Genomic DNA, 23,697 nt, shown 5'->3' with positions numbered 1-23,697 from the left:
AATTCACACAAGTGCATGAGATAGACAAAAAGCAACTGAGCACCTGAAGCTGTCCCAAATGGAAAATAAAATGCCACGGGTGGAAGAAGTGTCCCTCCCTGCCTGCAGCCAGGCAGGATTTCCCAAGAGGGAATTATCACCATGCCCCAAATGGCTGCACGTGGTGCCTGACCCAGCTGGGACTGCCCTGGCTGAGCAGCAGTACAGACTCCCTGCCAGAAACCTGCACTCTGACTCAGCACACTGCCGGGAGCTGAGGCTTTGCAGGTTCACATCTAAAATGCAAAAGCACTGCATTTTCTCCTCTCAAGCCCTCCTGTTACCTTGCTATCCACTTGATTACATCAGCGACCCAACGTCACAACTCCCCAGGCAGAGTGGTGCACGAGAGAAAAAACATCAGCAACCTTGCTACTAGCGAAACAATTCACCTGTTACAAAACCACAGCACCTGCTTTCATCTTCACTCCATGTAAAAGCCTCATACTTTAATATCCCAAGGCATTGTGCATATGGCCTACTTGCTAAATCAATGCTTCTTAAAAATGGAAGCTTATTTCACTATTTTTTTCATCAGTTTCAGGCTTAAATGACACTGTCTTCAGTTAAAATCTCTCAAGCCTCTGCTTTAAATACATAGCGACACTATGCACAAGGATGAATAGGAGCAAGTGCTGTCGTCTACAGAAACCTTGCCATGTTAGTGACAACAGTCAATATTCAAAACAAAAAGATGTTTATGTACATCCGCAAGACAGGGTGCCTGCAACATCACAACCGTCCTCCACCTTTATCACAGGGAAGGTCAAATTCTTTCACCAATCTTTACCCAAGGAGACTGATCCACGTAAAATAATGAATCACAGAAATGCTCTCTGTGCCTCTTCTCTGTGAAAAGGAATAGCCACATAACAGAAAAACTATTCTCTTCTTCCTGAATTTCAAGATGAGAGACAGAAAAGCCCTACTACATTTTTCAGCTCTGCCAAAGTGAAGGAGTTTCATAATTGGCAGTTAAGCATCTTCATCTGCCTTCTGGGTCCATCTTGGAAAAGTGAAAGATCTGACAATTTATTTCAATAAATGCAATAACCGCTGGCATATAGAGGAAGCACTCTTACAGTATTTGTTCATGGTACAGCTCTCTCCATCTTATTCTGATTGCAGGCAAATCACAGTACTTTGCTGTGGCTTGGAAACACATCCAAGTTTATTTCATTGTAAATATTTAATTAAAACATTAAAAAAATATGGAGGGAATACAGACACACTTCTGGTTTCTAGATTCTGTGCAGCTATTACAACATTAACATCCATAACATTCAGGGAACTACATACAGTGTATAAGTACATAATGTTGTTTTTTTTTCCCCAATGTTTTGGTTTTTTCTTTTCCCTGCAAGATTCAGGATTAATGAGCATTTAGCAAACCCAAAATAAGTGAGATGAATTGCTTAAGAAAAAAACAAACAACTAACCAACCAAAAACTGTTCTAACGCCACATCCTGTGTCTGGGGAAGCATGCTCTCTCTTTATCTTTCACTTTATCTAAATTTAAGAACAAATAGAACTTAACAAAAACCGAACTCTGTTAAAGATATTTTTTCTCCTTTTCCTGACATGAATTCCTATAAGCACTACAGAATCTAACAAAGCATTACTGGTTCTTTGTTAATACTAAGTTCACTCATGATAATACCTAGATTTCCATTCTTCCAGGCCAGCAAATAGCATGTGCCAGCTGCAACAACATCTGTAAAGACCAATTACTCAAAATGAAAGAGAAACTGCTGTATTGTAACAACTCTCCCTCTGCAAATACAGAAATTGGGAGCAGAAGGATATGAGTACCAGGTTTCCAAAAAGCACACCAGTGGCGATTTAGCTGAACTGTTAATGCTGCCAGTCTTTTACACCACAAGTACAGAAGGCAGTAGCAGCGTAGTCCCAGACTGCAAGACCACCATTGCTAACTTAAGGTCTCTTTGTCTTCTCCTTGGAAGGGGAGAGAGAGAGAAGCAGATTACTTTACTTTAGCAAAGGGATCACTATGGAATCACCCATGGGTGAAACATGACAGTTTTCTAAGGTAATGGAAATACTACATAGGAGATTAGAACATGATCCCCAAATCCACGATTAAGAGGCCAAAGGGAGGATTAAATTATTGCTATGTGATTTTATCTTTGATTATACTAGAAAGGAACCATTAGGCACAGTAATTCTGGCTGTTTGTATGTAACATAGGAAATTTTTCCTTAAGTAGCACTGATTAAGTTGGAGGTAAATCATAATAAAGGGAACAGAGCATTTTGAGTTTCTGTGGGAAGTTTGAGTAATCACCCATTAGTGTAAGCAGATATCATTTACAGTAACACACTGTGAGAAGCAATAGTTTTGAAGGACTTAATACATGGACATAGCCTTTGGTCACAGAGCAAGTTTACAGGCATTCAAATACCAGAGCTTCCAGCAAGCTTCCCTTTGGGAAGGGACAGCGCCCTTACCTAGTTGGCAAATTCTTCAAACACCAGGAATAAATAAATAAGACTGTATGGGAAAGTTTTCACAATGTGTAAAATGCTGCAAAAGCTCATTGCTCAGTCAGCCATGCATGGAGTTTCTTGCGCAGGAGCAAAGTCCTCCAGGCAGTGAGCAGCCCTGGAGACAGCCTGACCCACGCACAGATCCCTTTGACTGTGCTGTACCTACGATTTATTCCAGCTCTTCTAGAGGCTGGTCATTTAAGGTCTCCTAAATGAAAGCCAACAGAAAAGCGGGGCCTTGAGTATCTGGCCAGACTTGACACTAGGGCAGAGAAGGTGAGATCTTGGCTTCGACAAGTTTTAGAGCAAATCGTAACTGAAGGAAGTATAGGAAGGCTGCTGCCAGAGTAGTTCTGCTACCAATGAGAAAAGGACAGCATACAAATTAGATGTGCCTGTGCTTGGAAGGAATCCATAAAGCCTTGTTCTTGGAAGACATTCTGAGAAAGCTAAAGAGGCAGTCTGCAATTCATTAAAAATAATGTATGCAGAGTAATAGGCCATAGCTAGAAATGTCTGAGAACAGAAGCATCGATTTTACTTTTTCTTTTGGGCCTCTACTTCTTTTTTAAGAAGAACTGCATTGTGCAAAAGACTAACAGTCCAGATAATATGGAGAAAAAAAATATGGAGACAAAAGAGGTCATATTGAAAAGAGACATAAATGTCATCCCCCATAAAGCCATTCAGCCTGCCTTCTGATATGTTGCACTTTATGCAAGTAGCACTGGGCAGACACTCAGAATCAGTCCTGGGTGCTGTTCCAATGCCAGAAGGTACCTGAGCTCAACAAAACTGTTAATTAGCATCGTTGCTGAATGAATAGTCCCAGCCCTCTTTTCAACACTTTAGAGCAGGTAATTGTGGCTATTAAAGGATCTTACGTTTGATCTCAAGGCACTGTAACAAATTGGTGAAACCCAGCATGCTGCATTCCTATTAATGGGTGAAGGAAACAGTCCAGGTTTGAGAAGTTCCTCATATTCCTGAAACATCCAGCTTACATCCAGAAGGTAAAGGTATGCAAGATAACTGCTTCTTATTTGGATTTTAAGTAAAAAAGCAAAAGAAAATCCTTAAGCCAGAAACATCAGTCTTTAGAACATTGCCATTGAACAATAACACTGCATGAATACAGATACTGGAAAGAACAGTTACGTATCGGACTCAAAATAGTGTCCCAGTGATTTAATGAAAGACAGAGCCAGAGTTCAGGGAACTGTCATGGGATAATAATCATTTCACTCTGTGGCACCAGGGCAAACATGACCCACCTTTGTTTGAAAAAGACTGAGAAATAATTTAAATTTAACAACTCATTTTTATTCAGTGGCTTTTGTGAAAAGGGTTGTTGATCTCAGTCACTTTCCAGTGACAACATTACAAAACACAGCTCTCAAAGAGAAACTAATAACAAGCCTCATCAGGAAGGCCAAAAGGGATGAAGGGGATGAGATGTTCTCAGTAAGGTATGGCACTTCAGCATGAGGTTAGGGCACACCGGCAACGAGGAATATAAACAAACACACCAACATGAGCACTGCCGATATAAAAGGTGCCATGACTAATTCATTAGCACCACATTTATAAATTAAACAGAGATGAGGTATCACAGGTATGGAAGACACACTGAATTACTGCTATTCAGTTTCTAAGTACTGGCTATTCAATTTCTAAATACTGGCATAACTACATGAAAGCAGGTGTTCCTAAACATTAGACAGCTCTGGAAATGTTCCGAATTTGCCCAGTTTCACAATCCTTGAAAATCTCTAGTTTCACTTCAGCGCTGATCAAAACTGTACCCAAGTAAGATAGCTTTCAAAACATCAGATCTTCATGTTCATACTTCTCAGCTTACAAATTATACAATGCAGCCATTTTAAAGATGAAGAGAGATTAATGAATAGTAATAAAATATAGGCCACAAAAGGAATTGTCTAGGAGCTCAGACAATTACTTCTATTTTTTGTAAATTCTGAATAAAAGCAAATAAACTGTTCAACAAGGCATTTATTGAGGTCACTTTCTTTGTTAATGATTGTAGCAACTGGACCAATCAGTATGATTACAACAAAGATGTAACAACAGAAGGATCAGCATGATAAAAAGGTGCAATAAGGAAAGGAATGGAAGAAGTTTGCTCACCTGTATCAGAAGATTCGAGGTTCGCAGGGGAAAGCTACACCAAGGAGGGACGTCCAGGCAGAGATCCCAGCCCAGTGACAGTCACCCTTACATGAGGTCTAAGAGAGCTGCAGCCAGGCTGCACCCCTTCCAACTGCACAGCTGCATTGCTCCCACCTGTGCTCCCAGAGCTGACCGGGTTCTTTCCCAGGTGATCAATCAGTGGTTCAGGCCGTGACTCAACAGCTCCCATACAATAATTCACGCTGTGGATGTTTCTAATCAGAAGAGTTGAAAACCTTTTATTTTCAACTGACTTAAAAGCAATTAGATGGGAACATTCATAGAATCATAAGGTCGGGAAAGACCTCCAAGATCTTCCAGTCCAAGTCCACCTAGCAGTACTATTTCCCCACTAAACCACATCCTGTAGCTCAACCTCTAAATGATTCTGGAACATTTCCAGGGATGGTGACTCCACCACCTCCCTGGGCAGCCTGCTTCAATACCTCACCACTCTTTCTAAGAATAAATATTTCCTAATATCCACCCTAAACCTCCTCTTGTCCAACTTAATGCCACTTTCTCTTGTCCTGTCACTACTTATGCAGAAGAAGAGGCTGAGCCCCACCTCACCACCAACTCCTTTCAGGGAGGTGCAGAGAGCAATAATGTCTCCCAAGTCTCCTCCAGACTGAACAATCCAGGTACCTCAACTGCTCCCCGTAAGACTTGTGTTCCAGCCCCTCCACAGCTCCACTGCCCTTCCCTGGACACACTCCAGGGCCTTGATGTCCTTCTTATAGTGAGGGGCTCAGAACTGAACACTGTACTCAAGGTACAGCCTCACCAGAGCTCATCCTTCTCTTTCTCTTCGCATGCTGTAGAAGGGTGACATACGCCTATAAATTTGCCTTCTCAAACCAGAATCCTGGAAGCAAGTACAGTAGAGAAAAGAAAGTGATGAGCAAACTCCTGGTGCGACCATTCTGGACACAACTGCATCAGGGACGTATCTCATTCCTGCAGCTTCAGGGTTGCTCAGTGCTGCCATTCTCTGGCAGAAACAAAAAAGTATTGCATATACATTTGCTTCCCTGTGTGGTACATAGAAATAGCAGCATAACTGGCTCCTGAAATGCAGCCATGAGAAGGAACAAGGCAAAAGGATAAGTAAAGCTCCTGTACGAGCTTTAATGAGAACAAGTGCCGGGTCCTGCACTTCAGTCACAACAGCCCCATACATCACAACAGGCCTGGGGCAGCTTGACTGGAAAGCTCACAGAGAAAAAATATCAGGGGGTGTTTGTTGACAGCCAGCTGAACACGAGCCAGCAGCATGCTCCAGTAGCCAAGAAAGCCAATGGCACCCTGCCTTACATCAGAAGTAGTGCAGCCAGCAGGATCACCCCTCTGTACTCAGGTCTGGTGAGGGTGCACCTTGGGTGCTGTGCTCAGTTTTGGGCTCCTCACTACAAGAAAGAAATTGAGGCCTGGCAGCTTGTCCATAGGGGGGCAACAGAGCTGTGAAGCACAAGTCTTAAGGGGAGATGCTGAGGGAATTGAGATTGTTCAGTCTGGAGAAGTCTCACGGGAGGCATTATTGCTCTCTACAATTCCCTGAAAGGAAGCTGTAGCGAGGTGGGGGTTGGCCTCTTCTCCCAGGCAGCTAGTGATAGGATGAGGGGTAGTGGTCTTAAGCTACACCAGAGGAGGTTCAGGTTGGACATTAGGAAAAATTTATTCTCAGAAAGAGTGGTGAGATACTGGAACAGGCTGCCCAGGGAGGTGGTGGAGTCACCATATCAGGCGTTCAAAAAAAGGATAGATGTGGGATCAAGGGACATGGTTTAGTGGGCAAAGTGGTAATGGGCTGATGGTTAGACCATCTTAGTTGTCCTTTCCAACTTTAATGGCTCTATGATACTGTGATACTAAGATGTCCAGGATAGAATGAGGGACCCAGAAGGCTTCCCTGTCCGCCCTTCCAGCATTAGGAGCGAGGAGGTAGGTGAAGGCTGTGCCTTTCTGCACATGCCTGCAATGATGGAGAGTGCCGGGCTGGGGTGTGTTGGTGCTTGAAGCCTGTACTGAGGCAGGCTGAGCAACAGACCTTGGATGTGCTGACAGGGAGAAGAGGTTTGCCAGCACCTCTTCACTTCTAGTCTTGCCTTTTTGGCTACAGCCACAATCCTGAAGAGACGGCAGAGCCATCTCCAGCTGAGCTGGCTGCTCCTGAACCCAGCAGGCCATCCCAACAGTGATGCCAGAGGTTGTTTTGGAGCCAGTGCTCTTCTGCCTGGCTCAGGGTCCCTGCTTGGTCTGGCAGGGACCTCACTCAGTGCCAGCAACACATCTGGACACTGGGACAGAGCAGGGGATGAGCACAGCTCCAGAGCCAGTTATCTTCACTCTCCAGACATAAAGTAGAGACCAAAGAGTTAGGCTGAATGTATTTTCACAGATTCTGGCATGAGACTGTACAGACAACTGCAGCGAGGATGTCTTCCAGGGAAAGCAGCACTGACAGCTGTAAATGTGAAGAGAAGATATGGCTGAAGATGCCACAGCATCAAGTGGTTATTCTCTGTGCAGACTGTAAGCAGAAGGAGGACATAGAAAACATCTAACCTAAGGTAATGTAGAACAGAAATAACAATAAAGAAGCAAAGGCCCTAAGAAAAACCCAGCAACACAGCACAGAAAGAAACGCAGATTTACCTCTGGCATGGCAGGATGAAACAGGATGATGCATAAGACATTATGCAGCAAGACCCCTGAGACACCAATCCAACAAAATGGTCCCAGCTGTAGCACTTGCAACACTGATAACAACAACATTTATGTACACACACACACACAAAGGAAACATTTAGTACATCTATGGCTCACAGCACAAGCATTCACACTAGCTCACATGCTCAGTCTTATGTGACTAATCCATTCTGACTTCCATCCCTGGATAGGTGAAAGCTTTTCTAGCTTTCCCTTCAGCTTCGCACCTTTAAGACTGTTCTTGATAAAGTAACTTGCCTATGACAATGCAGCCTTCTAGGCCTTATTCTCCGAGGGGCAGAGTGACCTGTGCCTCTCCTACTGGAGTTACCTTGAGAACTGCTTTCAGTGAAGTATGGATAAAAATATTTGCATTTTGGAAAAAATTGCTAATGACATGAATAACATCAATCTACATTCAGGCAGCTGAAATCTTTTAAAAGCTATGGAAGTTTGCTTCCTGAACGCACTAGGATTTTCCTGTATTTAAACATACTTCCATCTTTGCTCCTTTAGCACTCCACAAAAGGCTGCTGAAATGCAGAAATAGAAGTAGGTCAGCGTTATGCTGCACGTCAGTGTATGTGCGTGGACATTACTGATGGCAGAAGCTACAGAAGAGGAGGTTCTTAAAATGATAGCAGGGCTCAGACAGCAGCTATCACCATTGCCTTTTAAGTCTAACAGTGAAAAATAAAATGGGAACATTACTGAAATGCTAAAAGGGAAATAACATTCCTGTTGATAAAGGACAGCCCATGTCTTAGTTACTGAAATATTTTTTTTTCCTCTCTTTGCTCCACTCCCTTCAATGTATCTGAATTTTCATTATCAGAAGACAGGATCAAATATTGGGAAAGCAGAGGAAGTCACTTAGCAGGCTTCTGCAGGATCCTTAAGCTAATTTAAAATGTTAAAATTAAATAAATGGCATCTAGTAATATGACGTTCGTTTCCTTTCAAAACCACCATTTAAAATAAAATTTAAAATGTAGGAGTAAGCCCCTTTCATAATATATACATGCGTGATCATTTGAGGAAGGAATACAGTTAAAAAAAAAAAAAAAAAGTCAGATATTCCACTTGTAGCTGAAATCTGAAACGTCACAATAGCTATTCCATTTGAGAGTAATGAGAAAGTTAAAACCAGAGAAAATTAAGACCAGAAGTAACTGGCCTGTGAGCAGTGTCAAGTACACAGCAAGAGTTAGAACCAAGACAATCAGCCACACACTGGTGACAAGGCAGTGATTAAGAAGACCTGTAAATTCTGTAAGTCAACAATGTGTGCCTCTTTTTAAATCATGGAGTTTTCCAAGTATGTTTTCTCTCTGATGAGAATTTCAAGCTCTGTAAACAGGATTGAACTTTCAGACCATCTATCTGCAAGGTATGACGATAACCAATTTCCCATGCTGCACGGTTGGAAGTGATTTACTTGAAAGAAAATGAGTTGGACACTAACCAGATTTCTATTTACCTTTATATACTTAGACTGCTCTGCGTGCACTATTATATTTCAGGTTTCATGTCACAGGCCTAAAGCAAATGAGATGGGATAAAAATAGGAGAGAAGGAAAAGATGTATCAGACTTATCCCCCAAACACAGCATATTCTTTTTCAAAATAAACCATTTGTCTGATCTTCTCCTTTTTTTCCCTTAAAACTCTCGCATATATTTGAATAAAACAAAATTATTTAAATAGGAAATAATTTGAATCTAGCAAATATTGAAATAGCACCACGAACACTATTATAAAGCAGCCAGATGTTTAACTATTATTCTATGAGGGTTGCTCCAAAAGTAATGCCTCCTATTTTGTGATGTTAGCCCATGATGTCAGAAGCAGCTGCTGTGGGATGGCAGCAGAGGCTGAACCTTCCCACAAAAGGGAACACCACAGTATTTTGTTCCTGAATTGGGGAGCACGCTGTCTTCCATCTACAGAGACTTGTTTTATTTGCCTTTACTCTTAGGACTACCATCAGGTATGCTGAGGAGACCTTGACTTTTTTGACAGTGACCACTTAAAGCCCCCATTCCCCACCTGACTTTCATTAAACCCAAAACAAGAAGAAGGAAGATCAGATATTATGCTGTTTATATATATATGCTGGTTAAACCAGTCTCATGTCACAGTACTCCAGTGCCAATTGGCAATGCCTACAAACTCAGACAATCACGTGCTTTAGCATGAAATTAATTGCAGAGAGCATGGAGAAAAGGGTGACTGGGGCTTGGACTCAATGATTTCTAGAGGTCCCTTCCACCCCTACAACTCTGTGATTCTGTGAACACTCCATGACATGTTGTTGCTGTCTGGTCCACTGCGCAGGTAGGCTGTGGAGCCCCCATCAGAGGCATTTTAAAAATGGAATTCCTCAGAAGAATATTAGATAAAAATGATAGTCTTTTGAAGAGTTAGTCATTTTTATTTCCTATAATGCTACGCAACAGGATAACATGCATCCCACTCAGTAATCGGTAAATTTTGGTCCTCGTCGATCTAAAAGGTAACCAATTACAGCTATTTCTCTAAAACAGGACTTCAGAGTGCACTCTGTGAGTTTTTATTTGCTTAGCAGTGACTAACAAAATAAAAATGGCACCAACATTAATAAGACTTGCACATGGGCATCAGGGAAGAAGATATAACAGGATACTGCAGCTTGACGGCTGCACAGTGATGCATTTTTATCTCCAGAGAGACTCAAAGACTGAACTAAATTATTATTATTATTATAAGGAAAAAGCACACTCTTCTCCGCTTCTGGGTCTGATATGTAAGGACAATATATGCCACTGGGATAAATTCACGTGAGATGCAGACTTCAGTTTCTCAAACCCCTCCTTTGCTGGATTATCAGATACTGAAATTAACCCAGAGTGCTGAGCAGCTTCCACAAATATTCACTTCATCTCCACCTTTAACTCTTCAATTACTTTTGCCAGTGAACAATGTGAAACACCTGCATGCAATTTGCTACCTACAAGCTATAGTGCTTGGGGATCAGTAAGCTACTGCTTACACATAAATAACAAAGATGTAATAGACAGTAGCATGTTTGTTTTTAATTTAATTTGTTTTTAATTTTTGCCTAATCCTCCTCTTCTAAACTGTTAATACATTAGGACAGCCAATGAACAATCTAGTGGAATGCCTCAACTAAGGGAATTTTTAGTATATTCAGCTACATGAGAAGTTAGACTTACTGGTGGTCCACCAGTCATTATGGTAAGGGAACGCAACAAACATTTAGAAGAAATACCAAATATTACAATGTCATCTTTCTTCAATAAAAATATGCTTATTGTTGAAAGAAAAGTAATTTAAATTAAAGTGATAAACTAGCAAAGTAAAGGAGCTGAGCTGGTTGGCACATCTCAGCAGACTTTACGAGAAGGTACTGTTTCATTTGCAGAACAACTGATACCTCACGGGAAAGTGTTAGGAACATTTTTTCTAGGCAAAAAAAAAAACCAACAAAAAAACAAAAAAAAACCACCAAAAAATTGCTCTGTAAGTCAAATTTGCTTAATTTATTTTTTCTTAATTTGCATGGCTAAGGATATTTGCAGTGCTTAAAGTGTAGGTAACTGGCGGGTTTAATCAATTTTGCAACTCTGCTACTTGAGGCAAAAGAAGATGAAGAAAATTAGAAACGTGGGTGGGAGAAAGAACACAGCACTACTCCTCATCCTCCCACAGCTTGAGCATTAGAAATTGATATGAAAGCATGGCCCTGGTATCTCACGAGTTCATCTGCTTATTGCTTTCTTAAAGTTTATAATCCTCTGCTTGTGAAGGCACAATGGGTTGCTCTAGAATAATATTAAAATGTCACAAATCTTATCAGATGACTGTAAGTCTCAGGTTGTGAGTAACTGAAGGGAAAGCACACCTTTACAGGATACAAAAATAACCTTCATAAAAAGAGACAGGGTGTCACATAATAAAGGTCTACATGGAAAACCAATCTCAGAATGCAGTGCTTTTGCAATGCAAGAGCTCAGAAAAAGAGTGTGAGTGCCACGGTACAGCACTGAGGACGAGAGAAATGAAAAACAGGGGAATGAGGCTTCCAGCCAGTGATATCCCGCTCCCACCCTCCTTGGATGGAAATGAAACTGCCAACCAATTTCACAGAACTCTGTCCCTACACACTTGGAGTCTGACCAGAAACCAGGAGCCCAAACCTGAAACATAATAAAGTCCCCATCTCCTAAATCAATGTGTTCACAGAAAACGTGGCACCATCACTGGGATGATTTGGTTGCCAGTTCTTGGATTAACTGATACACAGAGATGCAGTTGTCTCTTTTCCCATTTGTAACCTGCCACTGGCATGACATTTTTATATACATAAATAATTCCACAGATTTAAACATTAAGTGGCACCAGCACATTCAGTAGAAAAGGGAACCTTTCATAGGGACATTATGTATGCTGGACTTAGGTCCCTCGCTGGACTCAGACTGCCACAGCCCTTCTGAATTTCTTTCATGTTTCAACTACTCCAAAATTTGCTATTCAAAGAAAAATATCAAACAGTTACGTAGGTAAGAGTCTGAAGGATGTACACAGAAAAAATAAAGAGATGGGGACCTGTACTGTAAAATCAGTGGTATCCTCATTTGCACTGAAGATAAAAGCACTGAAAATTAAAAGCCCATCTGTTTTCAAGTGTGTGTTGATAGCATTGCCTGCATCTGACAGCAGTACAGTACTGCACCAGAAGGAAATGGCAGTTTTGCCACTTATAAGCGAGGCAAGTGTATTGTTCAAGTGACAACAGCACTCTGAGTGCGGGGCTTGCCAAAATGTCTCTGCAGCTTACCTCTCCTGGCAGGAGAAAGTCTGCCTCTAAGTTACAGACAGAGGGCAGAACACTGTGGATTTTGTGACCTGGCTCCTTGACCTTTTTTCCTGTGTCTGAACGAGCAAGAGATAAAGGACTAGCTAAAGAGCTAAGAGACATTATGCCATCCCATCTCTTGCCAGTTTTCAACTTCAATCAACAGGCCTTTCTGGGGTCAGTCAGCACACAAACCTGCTGACTCACAAATGCTTGCAGCAGGGGTTACCCTTCACTTCTTTATGCTACACGCTGTCAGCACAGTCCATAACACCATTTTCATAAGGAGTTTAACACCTTTTTGAATCTGACAGTGTAAATGAAGATGTACCTGGGCTCAGCATTTTTCTATTTCAGTGAAAAATACTCTTATCTTCAGAAATCTGCTGGGGATATCCATGTGTGTAACAGTATGCAACCTCTACCACAGGACACAGCAAAAGACCAAAGACTCTAACCATGTAGGAAATGAGTAACAAACATCACTAGACATCAGGAAGCCGTGCGACATTCAATGGCACACAGGAGAATAAAGAGCATAACAAGTAGCATGGGGCTACTCCTACAATTGCTAGATAGGACACACAAAGGCAAAAGACAGTATGTTTGATGACAGGCATTTACACTGTAGACTGTCACTTCTATTAAATAGAAACATTTTTTTGCTGAATGAAATGCCATCCTACTCATCTCAGATCTTTTATGTGATGGTGATTAGACAGGGAAGTTGCCTGTGTTAGAAGAATGTTCTTACGATAAAGTGCAGAGACAGGAAACTGGCTAACATAAAATGCCACAAAAAGTATATGTTGCCTCAGAACTATCATGCTTAGAAAAAATATGACTATTCACATGACTTGTGCATCACTGATCAGAAAAAAAAGAGCCTGTGTACTATAAGGGACAGAGACAGGGATGACTTGCTGATACAATTATATGCACAGAAACACAACTCTATGTGAAAAACTGAAGGTAGAATTTCATCTCAAAAGCTTCACTGCAAGGCAAGCTTGCAAAGACTGTCAGATGAAGAAAGACTGAAAGGAGCAAAAATATTTACTTTAGAAAAAGAGGAATAATGGAAAAGCAGAAAAAAAAAGTATATAAGGTAATGAATGGTATAGAAGCTGGATTTGGAGGATCTCTTCTTGCTAAAAGACAAAATCAGTCAAATTGAAAGGCAAAGAAATTAGGACTTGATGATTGCAACAGTTTTTGACCTGAACTTCTACCTGACTGCAAAACCTTTTGCTGTAGATTGTAGCTAATTTACCAAGAGCTGAAATACCGTCTTATGACTATGTGGAGAACTGGATCATGAAGATTTACAGCAGTTAAGAAAAAGTGAATTTTAGAAGAATTTGACAGGAGCATTGTTTTGGGCCGTAGTTTGTACTGCTGTATTTGGGCATTACCTGCACTGCTGCTTTTGGAAGGGATAAACACGCACCTCCCAGAGACTATTACGCTGGGGGCTCGTGCACCTTCTGTCAGACATCTGATACTTGACAGAGAGTGGCTACTGAACTGAACAGGTCAGAAATAATATGTATATATCTATATTTCCACAAACAGTGCATTATCTAATGGTACACAGCCTGACTTTGAGATATCATCTATTGCAGAGCATACCTTTTACTGCTCCTGCATTTATGATCTGGACATGAATAAAAACATCCTTTAAATATACAACTAATGTTAAATCTGAAGGAAGAAGTAAATAATCTAAAGAAAAAGGCAATGAAAATGGTAAGTCAAGAGCTATGAAGAGAGAGGATAAATACAAATTGTTAGCTATAAGAAAATGCACACACACACAAAAAGGATATGTCAATGTTTCTGCCCTGGGACAGATAAGGGATGCAAAAGTAAGTACTGAGGTACTGAGCTTCACCCCAGCAGAAGAATCTGTTCCATTAATAGTCTTATTATCCAGAAAGGAGTCGGCCTCACAAGTGCACATTTAGAGACACAGTTGAGATTTTAAAATCCCACAGCTTTGATAATATCTGGGATTCAGCAGCAAACAGCACCCACACTTTTAATCGGAGAGGCTTTTAGGATTGAGTGTTGACCAATACGAATGCAATGCTGGATGAGCTGGTTTTTACAATGAAGTACAATACACTCAAGAGCAAACAGAAAAATACACATGTTGATACAATGCAGTTTTTGAGAGGATGGGGACAGGTTTTTCCTGGTAATCTCTAATTGCTCAGGTCTACCCTGTTTTCACAACTGTTATTTTCAGTGTGAGGTAGTTCAGGGCATGTATTTTTGTCTTGAGTATCTGCAAATCTTCAGCTATTGTAATATTTTGCTTTGAGTTCTCCTTTTTTTTTTTTTTCCACCTTGTGTGAGTGGTAGATTGTGTTTCTGCAGTGGAAATTTCCAGTATTTCTGTATGTAGTGTAGGATAAGTTGTTTTTCACAAAGACAGCAGTTGAACAGAGACTGGGGTGTTTTGACCTGCGCAGAATTGGCACAGGCTTTAGGTAAGGTAATTAGGTAGGGTAGGGGAGAGCCTAGCATACGACAGAACAATTTTTGAAAACACTGTCCTTCTGTTACCATAAAAAGTACAGAACATACCTAGAAACAATAGGTTGGCAGCAGACGTTGTAGGAAATGTAACGTAGCAACAGCGTAGGGAAGATTGTGAGCCAGAGACACTCAACCAATGAGTGGCAGGAGGACCCAGTGGCTGTGTTGGACCCAGGCTATAATGGAATGGATTTCACTGATTAGGTGAGCAATTCTCCCTTTCAGTAGGGGGTGTGCTACCATTACTGCAGTAATGAATAAGCTGCTCTCCACAGAGATCTTTGCCTGATTAGAAATTTTTGATCTTGAGAGCGTTTCTCACACTTATGATCAGTGAAGACTGAAAACATGTATGATTCAGATTTAAGCAGGTGAATATAGCAAGCTACTAAGACTTTCCTTGAGGCCCTGGGAATCAAGCCCAACGAGAATCTCTCATAAATAGGAATCTTTCTTCAATATGTTCACTGTGCCGTGGTTTGGCCTTTTGCTCAATTTACTTCACGTACTCAGTCGAATGAGTTATTTGAAGAGTGCTTTTTACATGGAGACTTCATCTCATGTAAGCAGCTGGATGCAAATGAGTGGCAACATGTAGTCAGTGCAGCAGTGAAAGCACAACTGTCATTAATTTGACTGAAATTCTTAATTTAGAAGAGTTCTGGGCTTTTAATCAGAACAGAAGTCAAAGACGATCTGGAAATGAAAGACATTTTCTGGCTTTCTCTTAAAGCTCAAAAAGAACCTAATGCAGTTTCCCCAGCACATTTCTGGGATAACTCTCTTCATTACCTTTAGAAAGGTGACTGAAAAGAAGTGGTAAGAGACAGAAGACAGAAAAGCAATCCTGGTTAACTACACCTTATTTACACTACTTTCCCAAATCCTCCACAGTTGCAAGTCACTTTGGCAGTGAGAGCAGAAATCCTGGTGCACACAATTCTTTTATCATAGTGAAATCATGATTTTTCAACAGACTGAACAGTAAGACCTCCCTCAAGGCAACTTCATGGTAGTGTTATCTGCAAAGTGCTGATTTAGATCTACTCAGAACAAAATGGGCGAATGTAGTGGTTAAAGGCTGCCACTCTCCTTACGTTAAAGGTAATGCCTCCATCTTTCGAGTTGCCATTACAGCCATGCCATCACCATTCCTCAAAACCAGAGAGCCATCTGAAGGACAGCTGGTCTGGACAGAGTCGTCAGCTGTATTACGTGTCCAAGCTGAGTTCTCAATTATAAAGGAACTACCACAGAATGGACTGAGCAATGACTATCGGGCAAGTGATGGCATGAAGCAGTAACTGGCTTCTGGTTTTAGGTATGACTGCTACAGAAAAGTTACCTTTATATGAAACTGTGATACCTACTGCCAAGGAAAAGGGGAAAACATAAGGATGTAGAGTGAGCTTTGAAGAATTTCCCTAACAACAGTCATGAGCCAGAATTGCACATTCAGCACTGTAACCATATCTACAGCACAGAACGTAATGCTGTGCAAATAACCAAGATCATCCAGGTATTAAAAGCAGTACAACCATGTATACACAGCAGCCTGCTGGAGTCAATTTAAAGTACCTTGGCTATTTAACTGCACAGAGGAATACTACCGCCCAGTATTAAAGCAATCTTGGAATAAATCAGACATTTTGGTTTATACGCTGAAGTTGTAATGTTTGTTTTAGTGTTCAATTGTTTTGAAAACTTTGTAGTTCAAAAATCTTCTTTATACAAAAGTTAGCATGTACTACTACCATCATTCATCACCTTTAGTCATGATATGTGGTCTGAACCACAGATTTGCTGTACGCTAACTTCCACTTTGTAGTAAGTAGTGTTTTCTTGCATTGAATCTCACAACATAACCTGTTTAATCTATAGTGGAAAACAATGTTAGAATCTTATGACTGATTTTTTTTTAATGCTTATGTATTTGCTTTATTAATACAGATCCACCACAGATGAATAATGTTATGCCAACATCCCCCCTCCTTCCTCAGATGGCACATCAACACTCATATCCCAGCTTGGGACAGATCACAAACCCATACGAGCAACAGCCCCCAGGCAAAGAGCTTAACAAGTACGCCTCCCTAAAGGCAGTCGGTAAGTCAGTAACATCATGCATGACTTCTGCTATCCCACAGCATGCTACATTTTCTGCTGTCAGCTGACATTCTGCTTCAGTTAAAAATGAACTCTTGCTCTTTTTGACTGCTTCATTACAGAATTTGTCCATTTTCATATCACGTTAGTTGGAAATGTATAAAAAATGAAAAGGGGATCTACAGTTAGAAAACTGTATATAAGAATTGGTGATCATATGCATATGCCTAAATATTCATAAAAAAACATGACATACCTTCACTATTTTCAGTAAGTTTCACCTACACTGTATGGTGTTCAGCTCCAGTTCTATCTGCCCTCAACATGCCTATGTGCACACTTCAGTAGGTATTTTCCACATCTATCAGCACAAATAAGAACAGTATCAGATATGTTGCAGATTTAAGACACCTGCTGAGTACTTGGTAGAGGAGACAAACTTGAATGCTTCAGAAGTAATAGCTTTCACACATTTTCTGCAGAACGTGCATTCACAGATCACCAGATGAACAGGCCTTACAATGCCCAATGATTAGTGTATCACAAGGGTCCTAACAAAGATCCTAGTGTTGGCTTTTCTTCTGCTACTGGTTAATGTTATACAGTATTATTTAATAGAATGAGGAAATGACTTCAAATAAACAGTTATGGAAAGAGGACAATGGTTGATAAACACAGCAACATAACTTTCACCTTAGAAGCATAAATTCCTTGTACTTTTCAGGAGCTGTAAATACTGGCTGCACATCATGGAATTACAGAAAGCCTTTCTCAACTTACATGTTGAGACTCTGATGGACCACAATTAATGAAGAACTTCTCAGACTTAGCTAGTCAAGCTTTTGATTCCAGTGAATTTTCACAGGAAATATAAAAAGTCACTACATTGTTATCCACACTTATCAGCAGAAAACACTAGAGATGTTTGAACTTATACATTCAGAACTCTTCTCTGGCCTTCCACAACCATTTGGAGACACTCAGTGTTTAACTGCTTCCAGACTTTCAAGGCCAGATTCACCTCATGAGCACCTCTCAAGATCACAAAGCAGTTTTCCCAAGGTCCCAGCCAACCTAGGGCTTGGGATCATGCAGACACCAAGCTGGCCACACCAAACATGGCAGAATTCATTCCGGCTTTATAAGACCTCTGAGAGAAAACAGTAACTGGCCCACATCAGGCTCACCATGCAAATATAACCTGATCACAACTCAACTTTTCAACAAGTGAACACAGACTAAGTTCACCGCAGCCTGGTATTCGTGTCAGAGGGCCATGACATTTTTCACATAATGCCATTTAGAGTCAGATTTACTGAATCACGTAGTAGGTTAATGAGCCCATAAATTTACATTTATAGATAGCAGCTAGAGGGTACATTCAGTTGCCACAACAGAAATTTATTAATAAAGGATACGTTCTGTATCTCATCTTGCATTTGAGGAAAACCACATTCATTTAAGTGCCTCTCAATCTGCACAATCCCATTGTTCAGTTGTAGTCCAGCATGCTTAATTCTCTTTTTTAAGGAGGAGGTGGGTGGCAGCAGAAGCGTTCCTATAGGCTTCTAGCAACTGGAGTTGTATTATATTAATATCACCCATCATAATGTGGCCACAACTAGTAAGAAGTTTAGATAACTTTAGATAAGTTTAGGTAAGTTTCAGCTTAGATAACTGAAAAAGTGATGTTTTACCAGAGGCAGCATTAAATTAACTTCCACATAGTTGCTTTCTTCTGAACTACAGTTGTCCTAAAAATTTGGCTATAAAATTTTTGAAGTGAGCCACTTATGACGGCTCCTACGAAAATTCAGATCATGGAAGTAACACGTCAGAGTACTCTTGGTTCCGGATCCCATTCAGGATCAGCATTAAACTCAGTATCTAAAGCTGAAATGTTCCTGAAAACAAGAGACAGCAGTGCCACTGGTATTAATTTACATCGTGTTACTGAAGGAGAATAACCAATACCTTGGAGGTCAGGCCAAGTTGACTCCTAAGAAGCTATTTATAAGTTACATCCTATACTCCAGGTCTTACAGCTTAGCAGGGTGCAACACAGTGTGTGCATTGCAGAGTGGTTGATTCAGCACAACAGGGGAAAAGAGAGCCGAAAAGGTCACTATGGATGCTTTTTATTCAAAAAGTAAAATGCTTTTATGTGAGCCACTTTAAACTACACACCCAAATCCTTACACTCTCAATATAAGAGAGTATCTTCCTCAATTTGAAGTTATGAATTTACTTGTTGCAGCTTCCAGAATTCCTTAAGTACTGACCGGCAACCACTGGCCAAATTTACCTTTTCCTCTTAGCATCTGCTACCATTTACATCTCTGAATAACAGATGGACATTCTATACTTATTCTATATTCTCAGATGAGTGCTTTAAGAGCAATGAGGGAATAGTGAGCTAAGATTTATTCGTTGATTTCCTCACTGCAGCAGAATTTCTCACTCCTTCTACCTTAACACATACATCACCAGGGAGCAATTAGCAGAAGGCAGAGAGCCCTTGTAAATGAGACGCAGCAACATGCATTTCCCAAAAGAACAGATAAGAGACCCATCTCCTTGCATCCTTAGCCTACCTCTGATTTGCTCTTGCACTCTGTTAATCCATGAGCTGTCCATTTTTTCAGCTAGAGAATTGTTTTTCACTTGTGCTCAATTTCTCCCATATGGGAATATCAGAGATTTTATCTGAGGGAAAAGGGTTATCAACCTCTTACTTAAGCCTTAATCTTACTTAAGATCAGACCATCAGAAGTGGTCACTGGATATTTCAATATTTTGGTCACCTGAGATGACTTGATCCTGGTTTCCTTCAGTGCTTTGCAGTATTTGACTATTTGTGTTAAAACTGACAAAAGTGTTCACTTCTGCACAAATTATTCTTATTTCCAGTTCATTAACCATGCTTTTACTCTATGCTTAAACGGTTATTGTTCACTTAAGCAATCCTGACATGCCTAATGCTACAAGTGGATGGAGATCCCGTATATAAACACCCCTATGAAATTCAAACCCCAGGGCATACAACATTAGCTCATCACAAATTCATATAGACCTCATTTGGATATTCATTCCAAAAGCATGTATAGTTCAACCTCAAGCTCCATTCTGCTAAACTGTAAGAGCTGGAATCCACCTGGTAGCTTAATAAGAGTTTCTGAGATCTCAGACCAGCCTCAGTGTCCCATGGTATTAATCATACCTGTTCAGTCACACAGCCAGGCTCACTAACAGTCAATTTTCGTTCCCAAGTTTCACAGAGCACAAAGTGATCCAATTGTTTTACAGTCTCTAGCAAAAATAATACCCCAAATCCAACATTTTAAGCTGCACAGGACTGGAAGAAAATATCACTTAGTTGCTGGAGTGATGCATGTAAAAATTGAGAAAATAAATATTTCTGTAACTTATTATGACTTTTTATTTCTTTTATAAACTTCCTTTTTCCTCTCTCTTACCCACATATGCATACACAAACATCTGAGGAACTGACAGGGCATGACTTAATAGGAGATGATCAGTTTAATTTTTTGCCAAAGGAAATGCAATGGACAGAATTCCTACCTGAAATTCTAACTGATAAAACTGTCAGTGATGCTGGGAGCTGTAGTCTCCTGTGGAATTAAATCAGATGTAACTGATTTCATACAGTGAAACTGAAGGAGAATATAATTAGGAGCAGTCTCACCATCACATATCAGAGCATACAGCTCACAGCATTTTTTGAAACTCCACAGTTCTCTGATCCCAAAGGGAAATTAGACAGTGCCCTAGCTCTGCTTGCAGCTGCACAACTCTGACGTGAGATTCTGCAAGTCTGATACTGAAAGAGTAAATATGTACTGTTTAGGTCACTGCTACTATTGTAGATAGTATTGCAGCTACTAGTACAAGCCAACAGCTCCCTCAAAAAGCTGAAGAACATGAGAAAATTGTCCAGTCTGCTTGCTCTTTACATCTACACATACAAAGGAAATCATTGTAAGTTCAAATTTAAGGTGCTGTCCTTAAACCATCCTACTATCTAGAGGGAAATATGGAGATTCCTTCTAAAGCTTCCAATCTTCAGTGTCTACCAAAATGACTGTAACTATGTGCAGATACAGGATATCTTAAGAGAACAGGCATGACTTCACAGCTGCCCCTGAGAAGCTGATAGTCGTCTCCCTAGAAGAGATTCTGCATAGGTTGTTCTGCTGTTGTAGGGGCCTTTACAGAAAGACAGGGAGAGCTGGAAAGAAACACCATAACTGGAAAAATAATAAGACACAACAGGGAATTGTATACAGATTCACAGAATCTGATGCAGATGATTTTTAGAAAAAATGGAGTTACAGAATGGTAGGATAAAGTATGTTTGTGTAACTTTACTTTCCCTATTAGCAAACACATTGTTTCACTGACAGGTGAATACTCACGTTCCTTTGGAAGGCTTAAAAAGGAAGTGCTTTCATTTTGGAAAGAGATCTTCAGCTACTAATACTGTACAAAAATGGCTTAAAAAATCTGAGACATGGAAGCAGCTCTCTGGATTTAACACCTCTAAAACAGAGAAGTACAGATCAATGCATCATTTGTCATATCTAGAGGGTTAATGAGTTATTTTTGGTGTCATACACAATGCTAGACTAAACAATCTGCTTGATTCTGCACCAGAGCTATCTCAAGGAAGTATGACATAAAAGTCTGATATCTATCCTCTATCATTATTCACTCAACCAAGTGCAACTAGAAAATTGGAAGCTTTTGGGTATTCCTATGCTAAGGAAGTCTTCCATACTTTAATCCTTGCTTCTCCTTAAAAAGCAGCACCGAATAGCAAGCCTCACTTCACTGCCTCTCTGCTAGCACTGTTTGCTCACCCTTCCATTTCCTGCGAAGGGTGAGTGTCAATGAAGAACGAGTTACTCCACCAGTGGCTTTCTGCTGAGATCCTCCCAAACTTCATATACAGACTGCCATGTACAAGCTTTTTCTTGCTTCTACTAAATGATTCATTTTTCTTTCTCTTACTGGCTTCTGATAATCATAGGCACTCTGACATAATGTTAAAAAACAAACAAACAATGAAACAACAAAAACCAGTACGAACCATACTTGGAGATTCTTCATCAAAGTATTCCCCTATTTCCTATGAGCACACTCATTCTTACTTCCAGTGAGATAGCCATCTTTTAATGAAAATAAGTATGTTGTTTAAGCAAGCCCTCAGTAACTTGAGCAAGTTCAACCACACTGATGACATACTTTCCCATAGTTTCCCCTATAGAAATAACATTTTACCATAAAATCTACCAGGCCTGGGGAATTCTGCTGTAAGTAATCAGACATAAAAACAGCCATAGCCCATGCCCTCCTTTTACAAGTAAACAGAGCTGTCAAAAGGTAACCCTTGAGGGATAAACTGGTCTTAGCAGAAGCAGCACCTCTGCTGCTGAGAGCAAACTGCAAGCAGAACATTTAGAAGAAGCAGTTTCAAAACTAAAAAAAAAGATGCTTTAAACATTTTCATTTCTGTTGTCTGTTTTTTTTTGGAAGAAACACACAGTGTTCCACACAGTGGAGAAAGTCTTTTCTTTTTCTTGTTACCAGCATATATTCTGAAACACTGGGTGTTTAACCCTCACCAATAAAGTCATAAAAACTCAGATTACAGACACCACTCTACAATCTGCTTGTAGTTACGTATCAGGGAGAATTCAAACTCCTCCAATAAAAAATAGCTTGGTTTTCTGGAAACTAGTTGAATTTTAAAATCCCTATCATGTGAGAATTGACCAATTTGAAACAAACAAAAAACCCCACTATTTTTCTCATACCTACTTTTTATGACATATGTAAGTACTGTGAGGACAGCTGACCTACTCAACAACGTTAGTCACTTAGCTTTTGTAATGTCTTTTGCTAGTTTCCAAGTCTTATGCGAACACTGCAATCTTTAGAGTCAACAGCGTAAAAATAATCAACTTTATTTACATCTACTGCGATCACTGATGGCCGCAGGAAGGAAATGAGTAAACCTAAATCAACCTGGCTTATTGAGATCTATTTCCATTAAATTTTTTTACATGTTATAAGAGGACATGAGTGAAGTGAAACCTTACACTCAGGCTATATCATTACATGAAAGTGAACCAATAAAAATCAGAGCTCAGGTCAAGCAAAGATGAAGTCTACGAATGTTAAGCAATTTCAATTACAATCCTTCTTAAACTTCCTTCTCAATAATTGTTTTGCTTTGCTGTATAAACATACAGATATGGGAGCATTCTTGTCATTCTGCAACACAAACCTATTATTACAGTGATTAGCTAAGAGTAGAGGTTGATCACAAAGAAAACCAAACCAGTACTTGCAGATAAACTGCACTACTGTGGGATCCCAGCTGCCATCCAGATTTAATCTGCTGTGTGACTTCTGCAGTTCCAGTCCCAAAGTGCACACACCAGTTATGCTGGCTGTTCTCAGCACTCCCATAATGCCAGACGTGCAAAACCCAGGTCATTTAAGATACCATCTTTGCAATGCGCGTTTCAAACACTTGTTCACAAAATGTCACTCAGATGCTGGTTCCCAGTGGCCAAATGATCAGAACTCTACTTTTACTGCTGATCCAAACCCACACACAGATGGTTCTTCAAACAATTATCAGGGACTCACAGAATCTGTCACAAGTTCATCACTATTTTTTAAAATACCTGAAGCACATAGAAGGTGTTTTA

General features: G+C 40.3%; 1 protein-coding gene across 1 annotated transcript in view; it reads left to right on the top strand.

Annotated features, from left to right (window-relative positions):
- The window catches only part of SHISA9 (shisa family member 9), a 157,335-nt gene that overhangs the window by 123,899 nt on the left and 9,739 nt on the right, over positions 1-23,697 (top strand). The window contains 1 exon segment of the mRNA XM_042828188.1: positions 16,802-16,957. Within this exon segment, the coding sequence (XP_042684122.1) occupies positions 16,802-16,957 (156 nt within the window).

The sequence above is a fragment of the Centrocercus urophasianus genome, unplaced genomic scaffold (assembly GCF_019232065.1).
Source record: "Centrocercus urophasianus isolate 14NV4802_14NV808 unplaced genomic scaffold, USGS_Curo_1.0 seq_29, whole genome shotgun sequence".
NCBI classification, from domain to species: domain Eukaryota; kingdom Metazoa; phylum Chordata; class Aves; order Galliformes; family Phasianidae; genus Centrocercus; species Centrocercus urophasianus.
The sequence above is the reverse complement of the archived record's forward strand: the minus strand, read 5'-3'. Positions and strand labels throughout refer to the sequence as shown.